Raw genomic sequence first — 24,570 nt, 5'->3', positions numbered from 1 at the left:
ATAAATGTATTATTGAAATCATAATGGTGTTCAGATGTTTTTTCTTAAGTTTGATTTTTATTTCTTTGTTTAAGTTTATATTTGCAAATTAAATGTTTAATTCGCAAAAATCATAATTGCGATTTTAAAATAATGTAGGAGATTACTACAATGGTTAAATGTTGTTAATTTTAATTTAACAATCAGTGAAACTAAGTTTCAAAAGATGATTGTTGGCAAGATAATTCGCATATCGCATCTTTGATATTACAATGACACAAGTGCTAGAAACCGTAAAAATTGAGTTTATTATTACGATTATATATCGGTAATTATACAAAAGTCGATGTTGCATTCGATAGTTGTCACTTTTCAAATGTTGTGAATATACTACTTTGTTTTTTTGAATGTTTTAGTACCGTCAAACCATTGTGAATTTACTAACATTCGTAACAAAGTGCATTGTCATCTACACGAGCGTCAACGCGCTCATCATCATTCTAATGACGTCCCATGTGTCAGGCACTATACGTCTGCGAGTGGTTCACTTGTTTGTTGTGTACTAACTGTTGTTATTGTTCGCAGAGCCGAGCGCAGCTGAGTATGCGGAGCTCGGCAGTGGGACTCTAGCAGGGCGGTCGGCGGCCGACACTGAGGCGGCGCATGATCTGCTTTCTCTCGCGCAGAGTCTACCGCCGATGCCGCCCGCCGCCGTCGTCACCGTGCTGCAGGGACCTGAGCCGGCGCCACTCATCCCTTTCTACACCTACACCATACAACCCACCAACATCTACATCATAGCGGAGGAGCCCCCCGAACCCATCTACCACACCGTACAAACCATCACTCCCCTGCAGCCCATAGAGTACACGGTCGAACCTCAAGTAACCTACACCGCTTATCAGCATACTCCGCAGCTGGAGTACGTGGCTGCCATCAACGAGCCCGAGCTACCGCCTGAACCGGAGCCGTCACCTGCGCCCCCTCCGCTTCCTAAAGAGAAGGTCAACAAGTACGACTGCAACGAGTGCGGGAAGCGTTATGCGACGTCGTCGAACTTGTCGCGTCACAAGCAGACACACCGCAGCCTTGACTCCGTGGCGGCGAAGCGCTGCGGCGAGTGCGGCAAGGCATACGTGTCGATGCCGGCCCTGGCGATGCACGTGCTAACGCATCGAATGGGGCACGTGTGCGGCGTATGCGGTAAGCAGTTCTCGCGGCCGTGGTTGCTGCGCGGTCATCTCCGCTCCCACACCGGAGAGAAGCCATACAATTGCGCCGAGTGCGGCAAAGCGTTCGCGGACCGTTCCAACTTGCGCGCGCACTTGCAGACGCACTCCTCGGACAAGAAGTACGAGTGTCCGCGGTGTCACAAGAATTTTGCGCTGAAGAGCTATTTGAACAAACACCAAGAGTCTGCGTGCGTGCGCATTGAAGACGAATAGGTCGCGCTTCCCGACGAACGATTGCAACGAACGATTTCTCTATGAACTTCTTTACACCTTTTTATTAACGGAACGAGATTTTATAGGGTTAAAGCCTCGTAGTTTCGGCCGCGAAGTCGAAAGAATAAAAAGCAATAATAAAGTACCTAAAGTCGTTACGGCTCTTTTCATAATTTATAATATAAAAAAGTTAAAGTGAAATGTATTTTTTCAATTATTAGTCCGGCATCGACGGAGGCAACCGTGTCAATTTATGGCCAGAGCCTGCAAAGTTACAGCTTAGGGTAACGTTTACATAGTGACGTTTAGGTAAGTCAGCGTCGCACGCGTGTCGTGTGACGTAGTTAGCATGTAGTTACGGTGATACGTAGAGACTTAATGAAACCGTCGAGCTGTGGTACAAAGAGAGCAATGAAGTAACAAGCATAGAGTGCAAGCGATAGACGCACGAGTAGCATACGACGCGTAGCCGAGTAGCTTACTTAGCGCGCGGCTCCGGGAGGACCAAACTGTTGCTCGGGCCGCCGCGCCGCCGCGTCGCGTTGCCACGCCGAGCGCCCGCCGAGCCACGCGTGCTCCACGGGCGACACACGTGTCGCCAGATCGCCCGGCGCCACGTGGTCCGCGCCACTATTACAGACTACAATCGTGTGGTGTTGCCGAGAGCGGCTCTCTCGGCGGGCCTGCACCCGCGACCCGGCGTTCCGCACGTTGCTACATAAGGTACAGTACGATTTTTTATTGCGTTCTTTACGATAAATTAACCGTTGTAAGTAGCATAAATTCATGACCAAGTTGTTTAATACGTGTAGACACAGGTTTATAAGAGTTTTTCACAATACTTACCTAATAAACATTTTGCAAGATGTAATCGTATTATACTTACACTAATAATTGGTTGTTTATTACGCGGTTTATAATTGTAAACCCATTTTTTCAATAAAGTATTCGAGAAGATAATTACATGCAACCGTAACGGCTGACGTAGCGTAATCAACATTATTTACATTACTAGAAATTTGTAAACGTATATATTAAGTATTGAACCAACACCATGCTATATTCCTAGTTTGTTCGTGCTCACAGACATTTGAGATTGTAGAGTTCGTTAACCATTGAGCCCACATTAGCATGTTACGCTCCAAACACCACATTTTCATCACTTTATTCATCGGTAGTCGTTCTTTCAAAACAAATACAAAACTCGTAAACAGAGGCGTAGTTAGAGCGGCGGCAATAAAATACGTCCGCAATGGCTTGTATCCGTGATGGGCATGCCGACAATGTTTCAAATCGAATATCACCAGTTGTGACGAGCAATTATAACGCTGACGTCTCGAACAAGCGCTTTCACCACAATTCTATAACGTTAAGTCTATCGATGTTGACTTGAGCCACGTTGCCGGTACGCTAGGTGTAGTCTCATCGTCCACACCAATAAGTATTTCAGAATACAAATTTTTATAATAATCTGGGCTTAGTTATATCGACAAGTGCAATACAATTTAGATATAAAACCAACCGATCACGTATTTATATGACGTCAGACGTACTGTTATTGAAACGACTGGTGTAATTTATTGTAGTTAAAACCAGTGGTTATGGGATATACTTTGACCAAATGCACATTTTTTTATCATAAAACATTATTATTAGGTGTTGAGGTAACAAAATAATGTTCAATGTAGATTAATATTGATTAAATGGAGTTGATTAAGTCCCCTATAAAGCAGAGATCGTTTTGTTAATAAAATGTCATAGAGTAAACTGTTTAAACAAGTAATAATACGAATGCAAATGAGACATTAATTATTCAATTTGATGTGCGTTTTGTTATTGTAATTTTTTTTATTCGTTTTGCGATTTTTGAACGTGGTTTGTTAAAGTGCGAAGTGGTAGCGAATGTTGAAAAGAAATGTATTTTTATAGACGTAACACTTTTAAGTGGGTATTTGATAGTTCACGATGTCTTTCCGTTACAGTAGAGTAGTATAGAAGTATCGTTTTAGGCTTTGTGATAAGTGAGTGTTTCCTCACAATAAATGTACGTGACGAAATGGTTTTTGAGAAATGTTATTGCGATTTTTTCCATCTCATTTGTTTTTGTTTCTTTTAATACATTCATTTTACATATTATTTGATGGAACGAATGTATTAAGGCAAACAAAAAGTCATATGAGACAGAAAAATCGTACATACAATTTTGTTACGTACCTACATTTATTTTGAGAAATATTCATGTATTTAAATGTCATGTCTGAAATGGTTACATAGAAACTCTTTGTAGATTCACTCTCTGTAATATACGTACGATCAGCGGCAATAATGAAAATGCTGACCAAAGTTTTCATTACTGAAGGACTTGGAATATATCGGTTAATGTATCCAATTTAAGCAATATATGTAAGTTAAGTTAAGACATGGTTATAAAATATGTAATGGAAACATGTGGCAGAGTGACATATGGTCCATTCGTGGTTGATGTTAAATGTATTCGTGATATTATTTTATAAGTGTTGAACAACATAATCGATCTCCTTGATTTAATCAAAGACCTATGCGCCGTGACCATCAACCTGCCTCATGCTACCCACAAATACAAATAACAATCAAAAGTACGAGAATTCAACGAAACACTTGGGTATTTCAAATGTTTATTTACGTTATAGTTTGATAAAACAGTTCAAACATACATAATTATAACGATTCAAAATTATATTTGAAACATAGAAATTATCATAATCAAATATTATGTTGCTCAATAAGTTTTATATATAAGATAGTGTAGATTCATTTATTCAAAATTAGGCCTAAGTGTCACAGCATTAAGGTTCTCGGGGTGAAACTCTTGCGAGTACGCGCGACATAAAGTATATTATGGCGCGTGAACTGCGTGACGTAAATTGTAGGTGTTTGTTATACACGATACGCCTGGAATAAACGCGGTACGGTTAAGTAGTGTTCTTGTTAAATTTAAAATGTCAATTTTTCCACTAATTTTCGTCAATTTTTCCCAATTATTGTCCTCTAGTTAAGTAGTGCACTTCTTCAGAAATGATATTATTTTAATTAGTCTTTGTATTCGTCTTTGGTACGTAGGCTTGTTAATGTAAGCAGAACGAGACTAACCTATTGGCAAGGCGAGCAATTGCGTATTAAAGATCTCGCGACGAAATAAACTAATACGTAATAATTACATTAAAGAGTTTAAAAACGTCAGAATACACAATACTTGCACTTTTGACTATAGCTACATTTGGCTCTGGTAAAAACCTAAAAAATGCGGGCATCTTTAATCCTGTCTTTGAATCGGACAACCTTCAGACGTATGTGATCGCAGTTCCGAACGGAAACTGTTCAGAATAAGACTCAGATTAAGACTGATAGACGCGGAATGATCGGTTATGATCGTTAGAATATTAATTAAGACAATCAATTCGATTCTGGCTCGATTAGTCAAACTAATATCGATTAGACAAAGTCTTCCAAATTTAGCCTCTCAAGATGAATCCTTGGTCCCTCGTGCCTAATCTCTAACCGATCGTTTAACTTGCTATAGTTCCCTTAGATTTTAATAACAGTTTATCCGATGGCGTTAAACTTGTCAATTGCGGAATTCATTGAGGCATTTTTATAAATATACTAGCTGATGCTAGCTGATCAGATAGACGTTGTCTTATCTTAACTATGTATGCACGCGCGCATTCTGTCGATCGCTGACAGTTATTTTATATATATTGTACATTGTCTATTGTATGTTGTCGTTAAGTTTTCTTAATTTTTTTATTTTTTCGCGGAATTTTTTGATTTTTTTCTTTCATAAGAACCTTCTCCTCACAGAATAACAAACACAACAAAAAAAAAATAGTGAAATCGGTCCAGCCGTTCACGCGTGATGGCGTGGCCAAGGGAAATAGGGATTTATTTTTATATATATAGTGTTTGGTTTCATCAGGGAATTAAAAAAAAATCGAAGTTATAAACATAAATTACATTCTTTTTAGACATTCCGTAATCTTCAGAATAGTTATATAGATCACAAATAATCTGCCATACGAAATTCATTTCAGTGTGCTTGTGCAACTCTGATTATTTTGGTATTCAAATATCCAATAGTTCGCGTATTTAGCAAGCATTCGGAATGACAATTTTGGTCATACGAGGAGATTCAAACGTTATTCAAGTTTTTGTCAGTACATCGATGCATGTGTTCTTTGACAGAACATTTTAAGCGACCCAATTCCCGCCGCTAGATTTAAGCTTTTTAAAACAAAAGATATAAAATTGCATGCACTGTACCGCAATATGTTAAACACAGCAAAAACTATTGTTGGAACTCAAAAGAGCTCGTATAATTAAAAAGATGAATAGTTTAACACCTGTAAAGTTATAAATATTGCGTAGAGATTAGACATTATAATTAAAATAATTGACGTGTTAATGACTAAAACATGGATTAGGCACTATTATTGTGATTTTGAATCAGCGACAACACCGTTTCTTTTTGACAATCTTTCAATTGTTTTAAAATTACTATTGAGTCAATTGTGCATTATATTAGACTAATGCGGTGTTGGTTTTGACATCAAACAACATACCAAAAATTAGAATATTTTATTCTCATGCAAATACTTTTTACGAGCTAGTCATTTTTAGAATATTATTTAATGTAAAAAATATAAGACTAATTATTTTCTAGTCATAAATTCTATTTAAACTGAAAACATTATGTTTTTGCAAATAATTTTATTAATTATAATTAATGTTTCCAATTATCGCAGTGATGGGATGTTTGATGATGTTTTACTCGTATCTGACACTGCAGTTTATATTAATTTACCTAATATCTATACAAATAAATATAAAATATACGTCGCGTATGCATGTTAATTAGGCAAGAGAAAAGTGAACTTACAAGAAAAATAAACAAAACAATAAAATTACTCATTGATTCGGTAGAGATTAGGTGTTTTGGATTTCTCTGCATTAGTTTTAATTAAACTCGTCTTCGTCGTTTAATATTGTATTTGTCACCTCCTATCGTAATGGAGGAAAGTTGGAACGAACTACACAACTTTAAAGTTGAACAACAATATTTAGAAGTTTACTTTCCGTGTTTTAAAGTTTGCTTTAGAAGTTTTCATACGCCTAGGGAAAAACAACATTAGCTTTAAAAAATGACTGTTAATTTTTTATTTAATATTTTATATCCTCTGATTAATACATTATGAACTTATATTTCTTTAGGCTAGTTTCAACTCCTTAAGCAACACTAAAGCTGACTGACCTCTTGCTAGCTAGACTAGGATGATTAATGGAGACTATATGTTACTTCCGGTATGTTCCCGTGTCCGTTGACGGACGCGCCGTGTCTCACGACTACGCGTAAATCACATGTTCGATTTTGAATTAGATTAGAATTATACGCAATTGATAATTGGAAGCGAATTTGCATAGACGTTGCATTTCTGAACAATATAATTATACTCTAGATTTTCCGCAGCATTTATTTAAAACGTTGTCTATGATTGTCCTCTTTTCGAACTATTTTAGATTGCTTTGCCGTCCGTTTAAGATGTGTACCCGTGCGTGCATACTTGTTCCGCCGCCAGTAGGATTCGTGCGAGCATGACTGCGCTCTGGACAGCGCGGGGTCACTTACAATAGATGCTGAATCAAATGGCATTTCTCTGTTAAACTTTTGTGCATGGATAATCGACGATTTCTAGATGCATAGGTTTAACATCTTTATAATTTAAAAAGTTGTACGAATTGGTTTTCTCGGTATTATAGGAAAACTAGGTCAAATTTCCATGTCTCTATTTTCGCTAAAAGGTATTGATGGAGTGGAGAACGTTTCATCCTGATGTAACCATCAGTATAAATACTATGTGTATATGTACGTATTTATGTATGTTTACTAGTTTGTTTACTAGAATCTACACACGTTGCCAAATAAAAATTAATAAGATGTTTATGTGTTACCAGATATTTGAATTAGCTTTTGTATTTTGTACCAAAATAGGAATTATCACTTCGCCGTTACATTTTGGATTACGAATATAAATTTAAAGTAGTAACATTTCAGGATTTTCTAAATGTTTAAGAAAATATATTAACCCTAAAATAATAATATTACCCGAAAGCAATACGTTTTGTACAATTCATTAGATATGTATTTATGAAAAGAAATTTAAAAAAGAACATTTTTATTCAGTATGAAATATTGAGAATTATATTTACGACAGAATTTTTCTACCTAAAATATTAAGAAAACTTATGTATGTAATGAAAATTTGCACTGGACGATTATATAATTATTTTGGTAAAAATAATTTCACCCATTTTGTCACAACCTTCATTCGATGATGATATTTTAATGGTTCATTGATATTTTGTTTTTTAATATACTCGGCTCATATGTACATAAAAATGCAAATTGTGGAATGCTCAAGCCATTCAACCTGGTTGACCATTACTTACACGTCAATAGTTTTTTTTTAAAAAAGTACATATTAAAAGGCTATACGTCGGTGCGGATGCGTGCGACCGACGCCCAAATTGGCGCAGGCTTTTCTGATTGACAAATATTGTTGTGCCAACAGCTTTTAATTGGCAATCAACTCGGTTTTTTGTAGTTAGATATTTTGGTATATTTAACAACCGTGACCTAATCAAAAAATAAATATTTAAAAGAAAAGGATTTATTCCGATTAAATCAGTTTATTTTTAAGCCTTTATTCGTGATCAATTTATTCGTCAATTTCTAAAATATTGTTCTGAACAATTTGGCAATACCTTACTATTTTTAAATGCTTGTGGACACTTCTCTTATGTCACGTTTGTTCTTGAAAAAATTATCATTTTATATCGAATGTACACTTCACTTTTTAGAAGTTTAGCGTTGTTAATGATAAGTTAATATCTCATATTTATATATTATGAACCGGTTTACAAGTTTCAAGTAAATTTGATTTGTCAGTCATCGTATGAAATAGCTAATGTAGAAAATACTAATTATATTACCATTTATTTGGTCGGCTTGTACATTTATATAATGCATTTACTCAGAAATAAAACAGGCCCAAATATTATGGGAAAAGCTATTTCTGGTGATATCAATTGCGAGATTCGGATCCACATGATGAAACTTGTTTTAATATTGTATTTTATCTAAAATATTATAGTTTTCATGTAGATCTTACTATAAAATATTTTACTAACTTAAGAAGAGAATTTCATTTCAATTAACGCAAACTCTTACATGCATATTTTCGTTTAAATTCTATAACAACTGTCTATATTTTGGATATTTATTTCAGGTCAATTAAAAATAAAAATGTAAATTTGAAAAAATCTATTTACCACGTTCTTTCGCAAATTTGTCTTATCTATACATGAACTTTAGTTTCGGTCGTACAACAACGAAAAGTAAATCGTATAATAAGTGTATTTTTTTATGTATTGTAATTGTATCCCGATATACGGCCAATTTAACAACAACGATGGTGTAATTAGAAAACAATAATAAAATTAGTGTTAGATATTTCCTTACATTATCATAATGTATATCCCTACTTAGGTAAGCGATGGTTCGCGGTCGGCCTTTGTTATACTGTACATTGTACTACGTGGTACAATCCATCATGCTTCAATGAAATCTAGTTTTACAGTTTTCGCTCCGAAATTTTATGCTTTTTGATTGCGAAACGCGGCGTCGAAATAGCGAACGGAGAGCTCTTGCAGTCGTATTGAAAGGAAGTCCCGTACGCGCTGCATCCGAGGCCGACCCTGAATGCGCTTTCCGCAGTCAATGTTCATTAAACCGTAGAATAAGTACATGCAGAATAATCCACAGACTTACCAAATAGAGTTTGATACGTGTCATAATGTGTTTCATTTGCCAAATATTGTCTAATAATACGTGTGTTGATTATAACTTAGGATACGGACATCTTTACGCGAGTATTATTTTGTGTTACCTGTTTAATTTATTTTTAATATGTAATGTGTTTAGCAGCTGAAAATACATTTTGTATTCAATTAGGACAATATAGAACACATATTATATTAATACATGACATTTTGCTACTAAAATAGCTTTCTAATGTTGTAAATGTTAATGCAATCATTGTATTCAATGCATTTAATGTTAATGAAATGTACCAAAATTGTTTAAGTAACAAGTGTTTGTATGTTAAATCAAATAAACGAGTTCTGTGTTTCCGCAAATATTTGGGAATGTGTCTCTAGTCAAACTCGTTACGGCGGCACATTTAGAACTGTCCGCTGTGTTCTGCTGTTTACAGCAATCAGTGAATTGCTTGATTTACAATAGGCACTACTTAATGTATAATTTAGTTGGTAATTCAATAAAATTAAATTGTAGTACACACATGGATATTTTATTTACGTAACACCTGAATTGTCTTGAGTACATGTAGTGCTGGAACACGAAGTGGTAATTCCCACGGCAAGTAACCTGGATTTAATCTATTAATAATACAGAACCCTTTTACTGACCCATTGGTCTATTTCGAGATAGCACTGATACTTTCCGAGGTATCAGATTTAAAAGGTCAATAACATTCCAGAGCGTTGTTTCTATTTTCAATTCATTGAGAAATGTCAACCGAAAAGTAAAAGAAGCTGAAAACACCACGCGAGTGTATAAGCTTTGTCTAACCCAACAGAAGTTAATTACATGTCCCCTGTGCAATTTAAAAACTATCCACAGATTTCAATCTGATGTTTTCAATTTATTCCGGGTGGTTAAATTGCACTAAACGTGTACCTCGCAATGACACGGATATGAATAGTGAAACAAAACAAGCGCAGACATGGAACCGTTCAACGGATTTTTAAATTACTTTATACTTTTGTATCGGGTCAGTTCGGTCTCAGTATTTCTTGAAGCAATCTTCATTTGCTGTAAATATATGAAGGCTTAATAAACGTAGTAGTCGTATCATACAAAGTTGCTTGTATAAAAGACAGAGACGACCTGCCTTCCCTTAATATACAATTTTTTTGCAAAGAAATTCTGCAGCTTCGATGGTTTTGGCTTATCTACAATTTTAAGTTTTAATACAATTAAGTGTAAGGAGCTACGTAGAGATAGAATTTTTTATACTTATGTATAATTAGCAAGGTTCTATATATAGAAAATAGTTAATTAAATCATGCTCGTGAGAGAGACGGTAGACAGAGCTACAGTTAAGCCACTTATTCGAGATATAAATTTCCGTGTTAATTTCATGCAAACGCTAACATTTTGACTTAGGTACCTATGTGATAGAGTTCAGCCATCAATGGTCTTTTCACTTTGTTTTTTCTGATATATTATTGTGAGGGTACATATTAGTGAAATTCAAATGTTTAAAATTAACATTGTAGTGCTTAAATTAACCATATTTGTAAAATTGTAACCAGCCAGTATATAATTAAGAGTTTAAAGAATTATTTTAATATAGTATTCGTTAAAAGTTGTTATAAAGATATGTTTATTGCAATAAACTGAAAACGTATTCTAAAATTTAAAGTCCGTCCTATTTATTATTCTAAATAGAAAACCACACCAGAATTTCAAATTCGAATACTGCATTGTTAACAAGACAGATCCACAAGTACGCCTGAAGTGGTTTCATAACTTCCATATATTGCAGTACAAGGAAAGTTTCGAACATTGCTTGTTATTGTGGAAGGAATTTTTCGCTTTTGAATTAATGATGTGTGAAATGCTATTCAGTTATTTTATTGTACTGTGTGTTGTCATAATTAGGACCTATTTAAGTTCAAATTTTTAATTTATTCTAATTCAGTTTATTATAAACAACAAAAATCCATCACGTATGAACGGCTACTCAAGTTATGGAAATGCAAATAGCTACAACAATTGTGTGTTTGTCCATTATTTTTGAAAGCCGACTGAGTCCTATATTTTGTTATCCGTCAAAAGTAAACAGAGACCCTCGGCTTGTAGACACGCGGCCTGTTTTCCAAGTTTTATTTGGGGCAGTAGCTAGCGGGTGCGTGTGTGCGTGTGCGTGTCGAGCGGGGCGCATTGCGTGCGTGCTGCGCGTGCTGCTTGCCGGCGGCGAGGCGACGACGACGCTATGGCGATATTGCGGCGACGCCGAGGCGCGCGTCCACCGGTTGATCGTATGTGGCGTTCAACGCTCACTCCGTCAAGTGTCGCTCCAAGTTGTCGCGGCGGGCAAAGTTTGTGCGGGTGGGGTGGGCTCCACCACCCGCCGCCCACACCGATCGAAGCGGCGGCGCGCGCACCACCCTGCTCCCAATATATACCGCGACCCTCACACCCGACCCTCACAATCGCAAGAGGACGCGTGCGATCGCCCGCAACGCCGCTCGCCCGGGGCGCCGCTCTTTCTCTTTTCTCTCTTTTTCTCTGTTCGTCTGTCTCTCGCTGATGCGGCCGCGCTGAGGCCGATGCGGGCGCCGCCATGCCGCGCTGCCTCATGGCCAAGAAGTGGAAGGTGGCCCCGTCGGCGGAGCTGGCCGACGAGTCCGACGAGGAGATCGACGTGGTCGGCGAGGGGCGCGGCCGCAGCCCCGCGCCTGCCGCCACCGCCCCAGGGCCTTCGCCCCGAGATCCTGAGCCCACGCTCCTCTACAACGGTAAGTGCTTCTCCATAACTTCCAGAGGATGCTGTCACTTGGCCACCAGCTCCGAGCAGTCGCCGTGATGCCTAGCTCTCAGACTGCAAACAACACAGAAGTCGTCGAGGCGCAACCACGTGGCTTACTACGCAAAGGTTATGCTCAGTACTATTCATACTGATAGTTTATTAATTTATACTAGCTTTGCAGTAATGCGAGTTTCACATGTGTTGCGAATATAATATAATCAATTATGCTATGCGCATGCGAGATTTATATTTTTTCTAAACACTGGAAACGCTATTGGTCGGAGAAAACTCGTTTTAGTAAATTCTGCTTGGTATGTAATAAACAACAATAAATTGATTGCTATACTACGACATAAAACTCAGAACAGTACGAAAAAAAGACGGCGAAAAGTAATCGAGGTATTAAAACGCAGTTTCAGCGGATGACTCATGTTATAAAATCCTGGACGCTTTCTGCATAATTATATAAAAGCTATTTGCAGAATTGGCTCCTATGTGAAATGCAAAATACACAAAACTTTTGTCCGACCATTGCGCTAGCAGTACATGAATGCGAAGGCCTGACAGATAAGCAACAGTTCCTCCATGAAGTATATACCTCCGCGGTGGAACTTGGAACGCTGCCATGTGGAATACTCTAACCGCAACGATGCCATCGCTGCGGCTGTATTCACTACAGCACGCGTAATATCTAGAGAAAACAGCTCCTTTTGGTATTTACGCGAATAACTGAAAAGAAAAACGAAATGAACTAGGATTACTAAACAAACAATCATAATGAATCTAAAGACGAACAAAAACAACAAGATCAGACGACAACATAAGGATGTGCGGAATGTTTAAAATCTCAGTCTTAGTCAATTGGATTTCAACACAAAAGGAATAGAGTAGGAAATTAACAATGGCACAGCTGATTGCAACAGGATACAATAGATCAAATAAAAGCAATACTCAAAAGGCAAAGGCGATCGAGACACAATCGTCTCGTTTATATCTTAGTAAGGACCCATAAAGTGATCTTTCGATTGGCTAGAAGGAACGGACGGGTAACAAACTAATCATAATCGAAACACTACACCATACAACCACTAAATCAGCCGTAAACGACCGATACCATGATAAAATCTGTATACCCTTGCGTCTGTTTTATGAAGGTCTGTTAATATTTTATGGCAAGTATAGTCGTTATGATGCGATTGATGATAGATGTGTAAAGAACTATTTACAACACGATGTTGAATAGAATGCTATTACGGATTTGTTGGAAAGAAGATGAATAAGGAGTGCAGAGAATGATCATTTAATAACTATTAATAGCAATACTGAAATCGATAATAACATATAATAATATGCGGGCCTTTTCCAATAGAGCGATCTGGATCTGGAAATCTTTGGGAGAGGCCCATGTTCAGTAGTGGACATCCTACGGCTGATGATGATGATAATCACAGTATTAAATTAAGGTGTGTGGCTGTAGAAGACTAACCTACCATGATAGAGATGATATGCGTTGCTGGTATTCTGATTCCAAAATGGTGGAGCAACACTTGGGCACTCAAATAACATTTTAACGTATATTTAGGATCATTCAATTTCATAAATAGACATTGAGGATATTTTAAACGATATACAAAAGATGAAATGGTGTAACACACACTAATAGTATTCTTTGATAAAAGTCTAGCTGTCTGCCAAAGTATAGAAATTATAAGAATTTGTCCCTAGATAAGCGACTTGCATGAGTGATCGCTAAAGACAAGCTCTTCGTGATTAAGGAACCTTGAAGTCGAAACAACTCGATGGATACTAAAGTGTTTTGATTATATATGGCGATAATCATTATTGGCTTATTGTTGACAACCCCCTTTCATTCTACAATAAATAGGTAATTAATAAAGTTACGATTCTTATAAAGTAAGGTTCGTGAAAATATAGATACTAGTAAGTATAGCAGCTGCTATTAGAACACACTTTTGGGATAGTCATGTATCGCAACGTTTATGATTAGGTTTAATATAAAAACAATGCAAAAATCTCAAGTTCCTTTCCTTTTATAAATTGCTTATTGTGGCGCTAAACTTTGTTTTATTTCGTCAGTGGAAGAAGCAAATGTACAAATGATTATTCGCACAACCAAATAAATCACAATAACACTAGTACGCATAAAAGAAATAAAAAATACAAGAATTGCAAAAGAACTAGTGTATTGTCCCAAATGGTTTCAGTGCGAAACAGGAGGATGCAAAAATTTTATTTTTTACTTAAACTTATATTCTAGAAAAGACTAAAGAATAAATAAACGGGAAACTTTATGCGTATCTCCTATGGCATTTGCGGGTAAGTTTCCCTCTTGAAACACGGTTCAAACGGGCTAAACAGTCTGGTACTACGTCCTTGAACCAGATGCTTTCACTTTCACTACGGGCCGCGGTGGCACAACGTAATTCTACGAAATTGGCTTACGGAATATACGCCTCGTTCAATTACATTGTTTTAATAGTTAATTACTATTGTATAAATATAATAAAGTACTTTGAAATCTCTAAGTTTTTTGTGATACTAAAGATAAATATTCCTGTAAAATATAACAATTCAGTTTTATTAATTTAGTAGCGATTTAGGGCAGATTATTAATTGATCAAATAATCCTTATTCGTACAGTACAACACGAACAAATAAGAAATGGAAGTTGCATGAATATTGTTCATTTATGTCATTTTTATATTAAGATTATCATTTATTTCATGGATAATGCTATTTGAAGATTGAAAAATTACTCCTTAGTATAAAACATACACATACAGGTTAATACCCGACAAACGTCGATAGCCTTAAAAGGTAGATTGTAATAGTCAATGTTAGCAAAACATGACTCCAGAGCAAATATATTTCGGCACTAACAAATCAAATATGAATTTCAGTAAGAGCATAACAAGGCAACACTACTACCATGCCTACGAAACAAGAGATAGTTTCTCGTTAATCGACATCATATTTGAACAGTGTATGTACGCTGTTATATAAAACTCCGGTACAGATTGGCCACGCAGTAGAATAAAAAATGACTTCTATGCATAATAAGTTTAATAAAAAAAATTACAATTGTCGGCAATGAAAGTTGCGCGTTAAAAGTCACATTATTACTTCATTTTCAAACAGTTTTGTAGGTAGAGCATATAGTGGAACTGGATTGTTAAGGTTCGGTACACCAAAATTGCCATATGCATTTGCATAATATATACTAGTTATAAATTATCAAAAATAAAATAAATAAATTGAAATAAACAATAACATCTTTAATACTTAAATGTTATCATTTTTCAAAATGTTAATGTAACAATGTTTGAGTTTATGCTTCATTTAAAACTTCCCGAATAATGGCGCTCAAACCAAATTGCCGGTACAACTTTGTATTTATTTTCGAAAGGAAAGCATCACACGCTTGAAATATGTTGAAACAAGTTCTCGCAAACATGTCGTGGCTCAGACAATTCAAACATTGAAGGATAAAGTTTTGCATCCGCACCATTGTCACTTAACAGGCAAACGTCTAGATTCGTCGCGACAATAATTCTAACACGATGCGAATTAACTGAATGAACAGAAACGTATGTAATGTAAATGATATAAAAGAAAAGCAAATAACAAAAAAGATAAAGTAAATTATGCCAATAAATTGTACATCATAGGAAAAGTCTGTCCGCTGATTGTTGTTATTATTTATTTTTAATTTGCTTTCTAAATGCTAAAGCTTGTTCCATATTATTTTCTTTTACTGTTTATGTATGTTTCAGCAAAACATCATTAAATTCTACCTTGTGTAAATGGCAAACTCAGTGAAAATGTTCTATGATGTGTTGAAATGTAATTGTGCGCAAATATAAAAACAAGTCTTGGATTAAACAAAAGCATACTTTTTAACATAGGCGAAAGAATGTCCTCGAAGAAAATGGCTATGCGGGCATGGTCTCAACAACAACTGTTTTCCTCTTTAGATACTCTAATAACTTTATCAATGAACATATATTTTTATCATATCATACTGAAAAGGCAGAAGACCTCCAGTTTTTGCTTCGCCTTATTAGTCCAACAAAATTTATAGATTTTAAATGGACCTTATTTATCAAGTAAGCTATTGGTACTAAGTTTCAAAAACTGGTGAAATACGCTATCGCTATAATATCTTTTCAATAACAGTCGTTCGTTTAATCTTTATGTTGTTAATTAAATACCTTTCCCAATATTTAAACCGCGCGTCTCGATATATTATCAAAGTTCACTACCACATAATATACTACCCCCGCTCCGTCTGTTTGAACGAGATAAACTCAAAAACAATTGATTTTCATACGGTTCACCGACGGACAGAGTGATTCAAGAAAGGTTTGTGTATATAATTCTCTAATTTTGTATAATTTGGTTGAAATATGACGATGATATTAAGATGGAAAAAATCTAGCCGACTGGATGCTCTCTTTACGGAACTGCCGGCGACAGCATACATATAATTTGAGAATTATCTAAACGGATATTATAGTAATCGTTATAAAATTAAATACTTTAGGTATTTGATGTTTATTATAATTGCCCTTTACGGCAGACAATTTAAAAAAAACGTTAATTACAATCCGTGGCTTACGAATGAGTCGTTTCCCAAGCCATGTATTTTGGAATTCAAAATATTCAAGCTGAAATGCCGGAACATTAATAAAACTCACATACATTTCAATGGAAAACCGCGAGCAGTGATTAAAAACGCTCCACCAATGCCACAAAATCCGTAAAAACTAAAACAATTGTTTGAAAAATTGGACGCTCTTTATTTCCACGCTGACCGCAATAGGCTTAACAAAAACAGTAAGCACAAAATTCATACGCGTCGTGATTGTGGGAAAATTGCGTTATTAACCTATCGCATCGACACCCACATTTTTTTCGGAAAACTTAAAAAAATGTGAATGTATTTTTGGCAGAATAAAAATATTTGATACATTCTCCGGTCGCTGTCGGGTCGATGTTTTGTTAGGCCTTTCAACCGACGACAAGTGCCAGACACAAACTCACCCATTTATCACGGGAAAGTTTTAAAAGCCTCGTGTTGCCATTCACATGATTGATAGATCGAACAATTAACGCTCCAACATTTCACCATAAAGTACAACGTGCATTATTTTAATCTCTTTATTGTTTTATTGCGCGATATGGCGATACGGCGTGGCGTGTTCGTGGAATTATTTGAATTTATAATTTAAAATAATTCATTATTAAGGCGTGCTGTTATTTGCTTCAATAATTTGCACTAAAGAGCTTCTGTAAGGAAACGAGAAGCTTGTTGTTACAATTTTCGAATAAAACTAATATATCCTCAGATCAACTTATTCAATTACTACCTACTACATATACATTGATCAATAATGTAATTCTTCCTCTTCACGTACAAGGAAAAACACGTAATAATTTATATTTACTATATAAATATAATTTTAATAAATTATAAGTGATATTACTTGCTCCGTGCTATAAGCTGGTTATAAGGTGTATATCCCAATGGAGCAAGAAATACCAATAAAAAAATTATAAATTTCAATCATCAAGTCATAGTTTTAAAAAAATCTGCTACACTAACCACCGCTATGTGACTGGTGGTAGGTCTCACATATGTGAATGTCCGCCTGGGTAGGTATCACCCCAATGTCTGTTTCTGCCGCCAAGCAGCAGGGTGTAGTTACTGTTGTCTTTCTGTTTGAAGCACATTGTAGCCCGTGTAACTACTGGACATAATAAGACTCAAAATCTCACGTCTTCGGATGGCGACGTAGTGGAATGCCAAGCAATACTTTGTAATTCAAAGTGTTGGATAGTGTTTCTACTGTTTATGGGCGGTTGTACCGCTTACCATCAGGCGAACAACAAGCTCGTCTCGACATCCAGAGCAATAAAAAACAAAAAAAACTCAATGACATACTTTGTTTGAAAAAGCATACCTAGAAGTACTTATAAAATAATAAGAGTAACAATTCAAAACTTCAGCACATTTACCTTAGTTGAACGGACCTTATAATAGCAGAAATCTACAGCAGGTATTACACTCATATAATTTTAATTTATACCTATACCTATTGAGTTAGTTAAGCAATATAGGCCGAAATACTGACTCATAATTATTGGAGTATATTGTTTTTATTTTTTTATATTTCAACTATTTGTCACTCCAAACCCCTGTTTCCCTATCGAAAAGATATATTTTACTGAAATATTAAATTTCATTTATTGAGTTTTAAATTTAAATTTAATTTCTTTATTCAATATTAAAAATTTCTTAAATTTACATGTTGGATATTTAACATACAATTAATTTGTAAAAACGTTGGTGCTTCCATTAACAAATTGCATTTTGTATCCATTACTTTACATATTAGAAATCGTTTATTCGATGAAGCCTGAAGCTTCTCCCGGATCATAAATTGTAATTACACCGTCCGCTCATGAGTCTTAACTTTATTTTAGCCTGAACCCATTTAAGAGAGGAGTGCGGCCGCATTTTACATATTAGAAGGTGATTTGCATTAAATGGTGTATTAGAGTCGATGGGTCGCGAGGGCGCGCCGGCGGCTCCCGCATCCCAAAAACCCGACAAGCCAAACACCGTCAAAACGCCTATCAGTGCGGGTTCCGATAGCACTCTCTACGGTCCGAGCCACGCTTCTAACCTATTGATTTTCTGGTCCGCTCGTCCGGAAGAAACCAATCATCTGAGCGGTGGGCCCAACGCAGCTCGAACGCCAACGATGATTTTAATTTTTCTTTTGTTCAGGTTTTGTTCTCACGGTAGTATGTAGAATAAAGCCGGACACGTTCTTTCACGTTGTATTTTCGTTTCACAGATGTTCGCATCACAGGACCACGGAAATTGATTTCGGTGCCGATATGAGTTCCGCGTTATTTCGTTTTGGTTTGAAATCCTTCAGAGCAAATTCCAATATGTTTTATGTAAAATGTATTGTAACCTTGTTATAGATTTTTAATTTATAAACATATCAACTTGTTTATTTATGGTTTCATAAAGACAAGCGCAAAGAGTATTACAATATGGACAAGCGTCAATTTTCATCGTTTTCAAACCATTGATCAAAAGTTTAGACAAAGCAAATATCAGAAAAGGTAATTAAAATGAGTCAGGTTAGAGTAAACATTTCAAGAAAATACATTATTGAATCGTTGAAGACACTCAATTTCGAAATAGGTGCCGATGTTTTACGAAGGCTGGAAGCGACAAAAAAGGCCAATGATAAAATTCCCTCAGGCTCCGTCTGAATGTACGGTATAGATAGGCATTCTTTGTTCATTCAACGGCCGAAGACTGATTGCTCGCGGACGATACCGACCCTTTCACTCTACTGGCTTCACGAAGATATTTCATTACAAAATTCGTAAAATTGAATTGTATTCCAACTCGAACTGCAGGTATTTAGTTTTACGTTTGACGATACAGGCAGTACGAATAGTGTCGATCATTTAAAAATAATTTGATAGTAGGTACAGTTCTGGTATATAATATTAGCTTAGTCATTTTTCTGAGAAATGGCAAGAAAAAATATTTACGATAATATACATTTTTTTTTAGGAATAAGAGCTTAGTGGAACGTATTTCCAAAACTCTATGAATGTTATATAAAAATAATTTTATTCAAAACACAACTTGAATAGAAATATTTTTAAAAAGAACCACTATTACCACACTACGGTTGTTACAGAACTTTACTATCATTAATGACAAATGAATTAAGTCCCAGCATTGCTGCAAATGCTGAATAAATTCGAAACTGGTGTCCTCTGCGTCATGACACCAAACAAATATTTAACTGTTGTCAATCCGTATCACATTAGCTTAGTGATCAGAATGCGCTAGCAACAAAAGCTAGATTAAGAGACGGATTAGGAAGGCTATTAGTCAGGGCGTCTATTGTGAGTGCTAATAGCTTGTCTGTGGTTAAAGCTGGACATCGGTTGTACACAATAATGCGAATTTATCATTTGCCGATTGGTTCGGTTTTTTTTGTAGCGTTGAGTTATTTCATACGTTTTGTTTCTTACGTTTCTTATTTCGCTTTTGTGTTTGTTTTGTTTGGATTTATACTTAAAATAATTCACTTGGTGGCCTGTCTAGAATAAACAGTCCACTCCACTATGCTTAGCATTGCCATAAATTATTGTATCTCCATATAACTTCTTACTTTTTACTCCAATAAAATCATTCTAATCTACTCTAGTGGCTATCCATCAAAATATGGATATAATTTTTCGTAATAATCTCATATTAAAAAAACCTAATAAAAAATTACGAGTACGATACGTCCCATAAATTAATATAATAAAAAAACAGAAAATATCTATCGAAGGCCTATTATATTATAATAGGTGTAAATTATACGCCGACATCGTAGGTATCAAAACCGCACGCTGTTGCAGCTTCGCGCTAGCCGTAATTGGCGGATAAACGCTGTCTAAGCAGTTTTTGAATAATTCCACTCTGTGGCATCGAATACCGCATATATCTGAACAAGCTTTAAACAAGACTAACCCGCCACATAAAACGTAAACTCAAGGCTCGCTGAGCCATTTAATTGTACTTTTAAACCGGTTGTAAAACCACCTTTTAAACCTTTTAGGGCTATGCCACCGAACCCTACACGCCCAGCCGTGGTTACCTTCAGGGGCACAAAATTACAGGCATACCTTGTTTGCCGAACAGCTTTTTTATTAGGGCCAACCCTCTATTTTTAAAGGAAATGTTAAATGATACAGTTTTACGTCGACGTTTTTAGGTTAATGTCAGCTGTTTAATTTGATATGTGTTTTAAGCCGGGTTTATATTTTACTTTTATTGCAATACGTGTGGGTTTTTTAATACTCTTAAAATGTACTCACTTATTTGCGGGTTTCAGTCTTGTACTCTATAAAAAATAAGATACAAAATACGGTGTACACGGTGGTATAATTTTTTCACTTTAGAACACAATAAATATTTTTTAAATTTCCACTTTAAACAACGAAAATATTCATTAAGTGTACTGTGCGCTTCTTAAAGGTAATAAGAACGTAATTTTAATGGAAAAACTTCGAACTACAGCTTGTAAAATAAGAGTATACACAAATAGATTTTTCAAGGAGCTTAAAATTTTCTTCTCGGGCGTGGTAAGTAGTCATAAGGCACGGTGTGCAAGGCGGTTCAAACTTTTTGTATGATGCGCGTGAGCCTCCAGCCGGGACTCATATTCGTCGATAAAGAAACATAAGCATCAATATAAATTCAGTTCACTTTGTACTTACTGCTGTAAATATTTAAGAAGTCTATCGCGCTGCAATAAAAACTCTTTATTTAATGTTTGACGCTTAGGCGTCGCTCTGTTAACTTGATCTTAATTATTAGTAAACAGCCTTTAAACATGGAATAAAAATGCCACTCAGCCATATAATATAAATGATAATTATGACATAAAAGTCGTGAGTTTGTCTATGTATGTGTTATAGCACCCAGTGATAGACATAATGCATTTAACTAGCATTGAATGTAAGTGACGGACCCTAGTCCACACACACTAAGCCAATCATTACGCACCCTCGTCTAGTGAAAGGGTAGCCAGGCATGCCACTCACGTCCCGACATCACATCGCCGGTACATCCGCTAATGTAATAGAGCGAGACTTACCCTTATCGATCACAAATCAAATGATAGCGCTTCGGAAGCTCCAGAGGTTGTTAGTCCACAGGTTACAAAATCTATATTTGTCGGTTTACTTCTAAACGATAGCATTCGTGGGTATAGCTAGTCATTTACTGGTGGGGGGCAATGTCATAATCAAAATAAATAAATGTCTTCTATGTACTTGCAGACTTGATCATTTTGGTTTATTTAAGAATAAAATAAAGATTCTAGTTTGAAATAATTCTATTTTGAAATGAAACTTCCAACTGCAGGGAAAGTTTCGCGGTCATCGCAAAAGGCGTCGCGACGTCGCGTCTAATTAACGAAGCTGTTACGAGACAAGCGCGCATTTCTAGAACAATAGTCGCTAATATCTTAAAAGGTTTTCGTCAAGTCCCGCCGCCCGATTGAATTTCACTAGAAGCTGAAATATGCAATTTTGAATTAGACTTCATTAACTGAACTTGAGTTCCATTAGTTTATTTTTTTCGCCTTTAACTCTTTCCGCGTATAATTTTTCAACGGCAATACTTCTGTTATTAGTTTTCTTTTGTGTTTCGGTTTTCGAAGTGAATAATAGATGCTTAATTAAGATATTAATTGGCTTTTGAACATCAGAGGCGGTCTTTTACTCTTACCTATACGCTGAATTATAACAATAGGGTAACTATTTCAGAAAAGTATTATATTAGCTGGTAACTAGTCCTCGCCCCCGGTTTTTAATAGCTACGGCTATACTCAAAGTCGCCTACAGGCTAGTCCTTGCTAAGCTTGGTCAGTTGATTTTGGTTGTGGAAGGATATATTTTATATCCGCCCGAATAGCGACCACGGTACACTAGATGTTAAAACCCGCTATAGTGGCCCGTGTAAGGGTATCGCGTTCCGGGATCACCCTGTGTATATCCGGTTCCAAAAAGCCAGTATAAATGTGTCAACAATCGAGGGGAAACCTCTCGCCAGTCGACATTCTTTGGGATCCTACACAACCTACCATCAGGAGCTGTGTGGTACCAATGCTGTGCCAAAATAGGTGTATATTATATTTATTATATATTATTATATTGTGTCTTAAATTTCATCCAATTCTAGTTTCATACAATATTAACTTAATTTCAATTTTAGTAGGATTTCGAGTTAAAATCTAGTAACAACAATGAGCCGATCTTATATTATGTTTACTTACTATCTTACTATGTTTTAAAAATATACTTGTCATAAAATGCCATTCATATGCTATTTAATGTAGGTGGATGGATAAATGCCGTCTGTGAATCAGTCTGTTTATTAAGAGCTTGCGGCGTAATTCCGATTTTACTGCTTTAAATACATTTGCATAAAGGTATACAATTCATACAGTCTGTGCATTTAATTATCATCAATATCTGAATTATTGCGTTTACCGTTTCGTTTTTGATGTCCATCTCGAATTGTGTTATTTATCGCTTTTTATACAAATAAAATTGAGCTGCCAGTTTAAATGAATATGTGTAAACGGAAAGACGAATCGTTAATTCGATTGAAAATAAATAAGTTGTGAACATTTTATTAATTCGGTTAGTTTCAGTATTTCAGACATTTTTTTTTGTTTCAAATATTTTTCTTTACGCAGATAAGACTCCGCATTTTAAAAAAAAAACTAGTAAGAAAGAAGTTGTGTCCGAACATTCATAATACAATAATAAATACAAACAAATGAAAATCCTCTCCTTTTTTATGTGATAATATTTGTAACATTCAAGCTAAAATTAAAACTTTTTGCATAGTATTTAAATATTATAGTTAAATTGCAACCAATCCCAGTTTCGTTTGCATAGACTCGCAAAACCCGTAAGGGATATTACATCTTTCAGATTGCGCTCGATTCCAAATAGATTAAATTTAATAGATAACTATTCGTTCGCGGATGATTCGGTTATATCAGAGGATATAAATCCTTTTGGCTACGTGGGACGTGAAAATTTAATTTTATCACAAAGAGTTTCCGTTTTTATTTTTTGATGTACCGATGTGGAAGCGCTTCCTAGAGCTTTGTAACTTTATTATGCGTAGTAAATGTTATACTGTTGAAAACTTATTTAACCAATTGGTAAATACCATTTAGATTTTTAATTGCGATATGAAAAAACAAAAACGTGTTGCATTAACTTTTTTTTCAAGCTTTGTGTTTTTAAGTTTTTGCAATACTCAAGATGTGGAATAAATATTTCAAAGCATGATAATTTTCCGCATGACATCCATCTCTTACAATACCTACTTACGCTAATTTTAAAGGCTTTGATTATTTTTAGTGATTCTTTTTAATTAGTTTTGGCTCGCGGGGTTGCACATTTTAAAGCCATGCAGCCTGACACTGAATAAAAATGCTTCTTATTAAAGAAAATATTTTCAAAATCTAATCTAGAGTTCCAAAGATATGCCTCTTAAGAAACAATCAATGTCTCTCTCTGTGTTAATCCAGAGATAATTGATTATTACAGTTATATTACTGCATCAAAATATTTTCACAAATCTAACACTTTGTATACAAAACAATAAACAACTCCTGAACTTTCTTATCCGTGTGCAGTTGGTTTATTTACAAACATTCTGTCGGTGAGAGTGAATTCAGTTCACCTTCGATCTTAATTACTGTCCTCTCCGCATTGTTGCTAACATTCACTAAGCCTTGTCAGAAAGTTCGACCGAGCGATGGCAGTAGGCTGACCACGGCTTATCTAAACCGTCTATCAACAGTTTGAGCCAGGGCAAACACTCTGCAACTTCCTCTAATTTAATACGAGAGTTA

At 35.7% G+C, this 24,570-nt stretch overlaps 2 protein-coding genes across 2 annotated transcripts in view; both read left to right on the top strand.

Annotated features, from left to right (window-relative positions):
- Positions 1–205: 205 nt before the first annotated feature.
- LOC115445606 (zinc finger protein SNAI1-like) lies at positions 206–1,556 on the top strand. The gene is made up of 2 exons (XM_037444174.1): positions 206–215; positions 565–1,556. Exons 1-2 carry the CDS (start codon positions 206–208, stop codon positions 1,422–1,424), a joined length of 870 nt encoding a protein of 289 aa, XP_037300071.1. The 3' UTR covers positions 1,425–1,556.
- Positions 1,557–11,780: 10,224 nt separating this feature from the next.
- Positions 11,781–24,570, top strand: part of LOC115455747 (transcriptional repressor scratch 2) — a 78,213-nt gene continuing 65,423 nt past the window's right edge. Inside the window, exon 1 of the mRNA XM_037443785.1 lies at positions 11,781–12,065. Coding sequence (XP_037299682.1) covers positions 11,891–12,065 — 175 coding nt within the window. The 5' untranslated portion in view covers positions 11,781–11,890. The remainder of the gene's footprint in view (positions 12,066–24,570) is intronic.

This window comes from Manduca sexta, chromosome 27 (assembly GCF_014839805.1).
Source record: "Manduca sexta isolate Smith_Timp_Sample1 chromosome 27, JHU_Msex_v1.0, whole genome shotgun sequence".
Taxonomy (NCBI): domain Eukaryota; kingdom Metazoa; phylum Arthropoda; class Insecta; order Lepidoptera; family Sphingidae; genus Manduca; species Manduca sexta.
The sequence above is the reverse complement of the archived record's forward strand: the minus strand, read 5'-3'. Positions and strand labels throughout refer to the sequence as shown.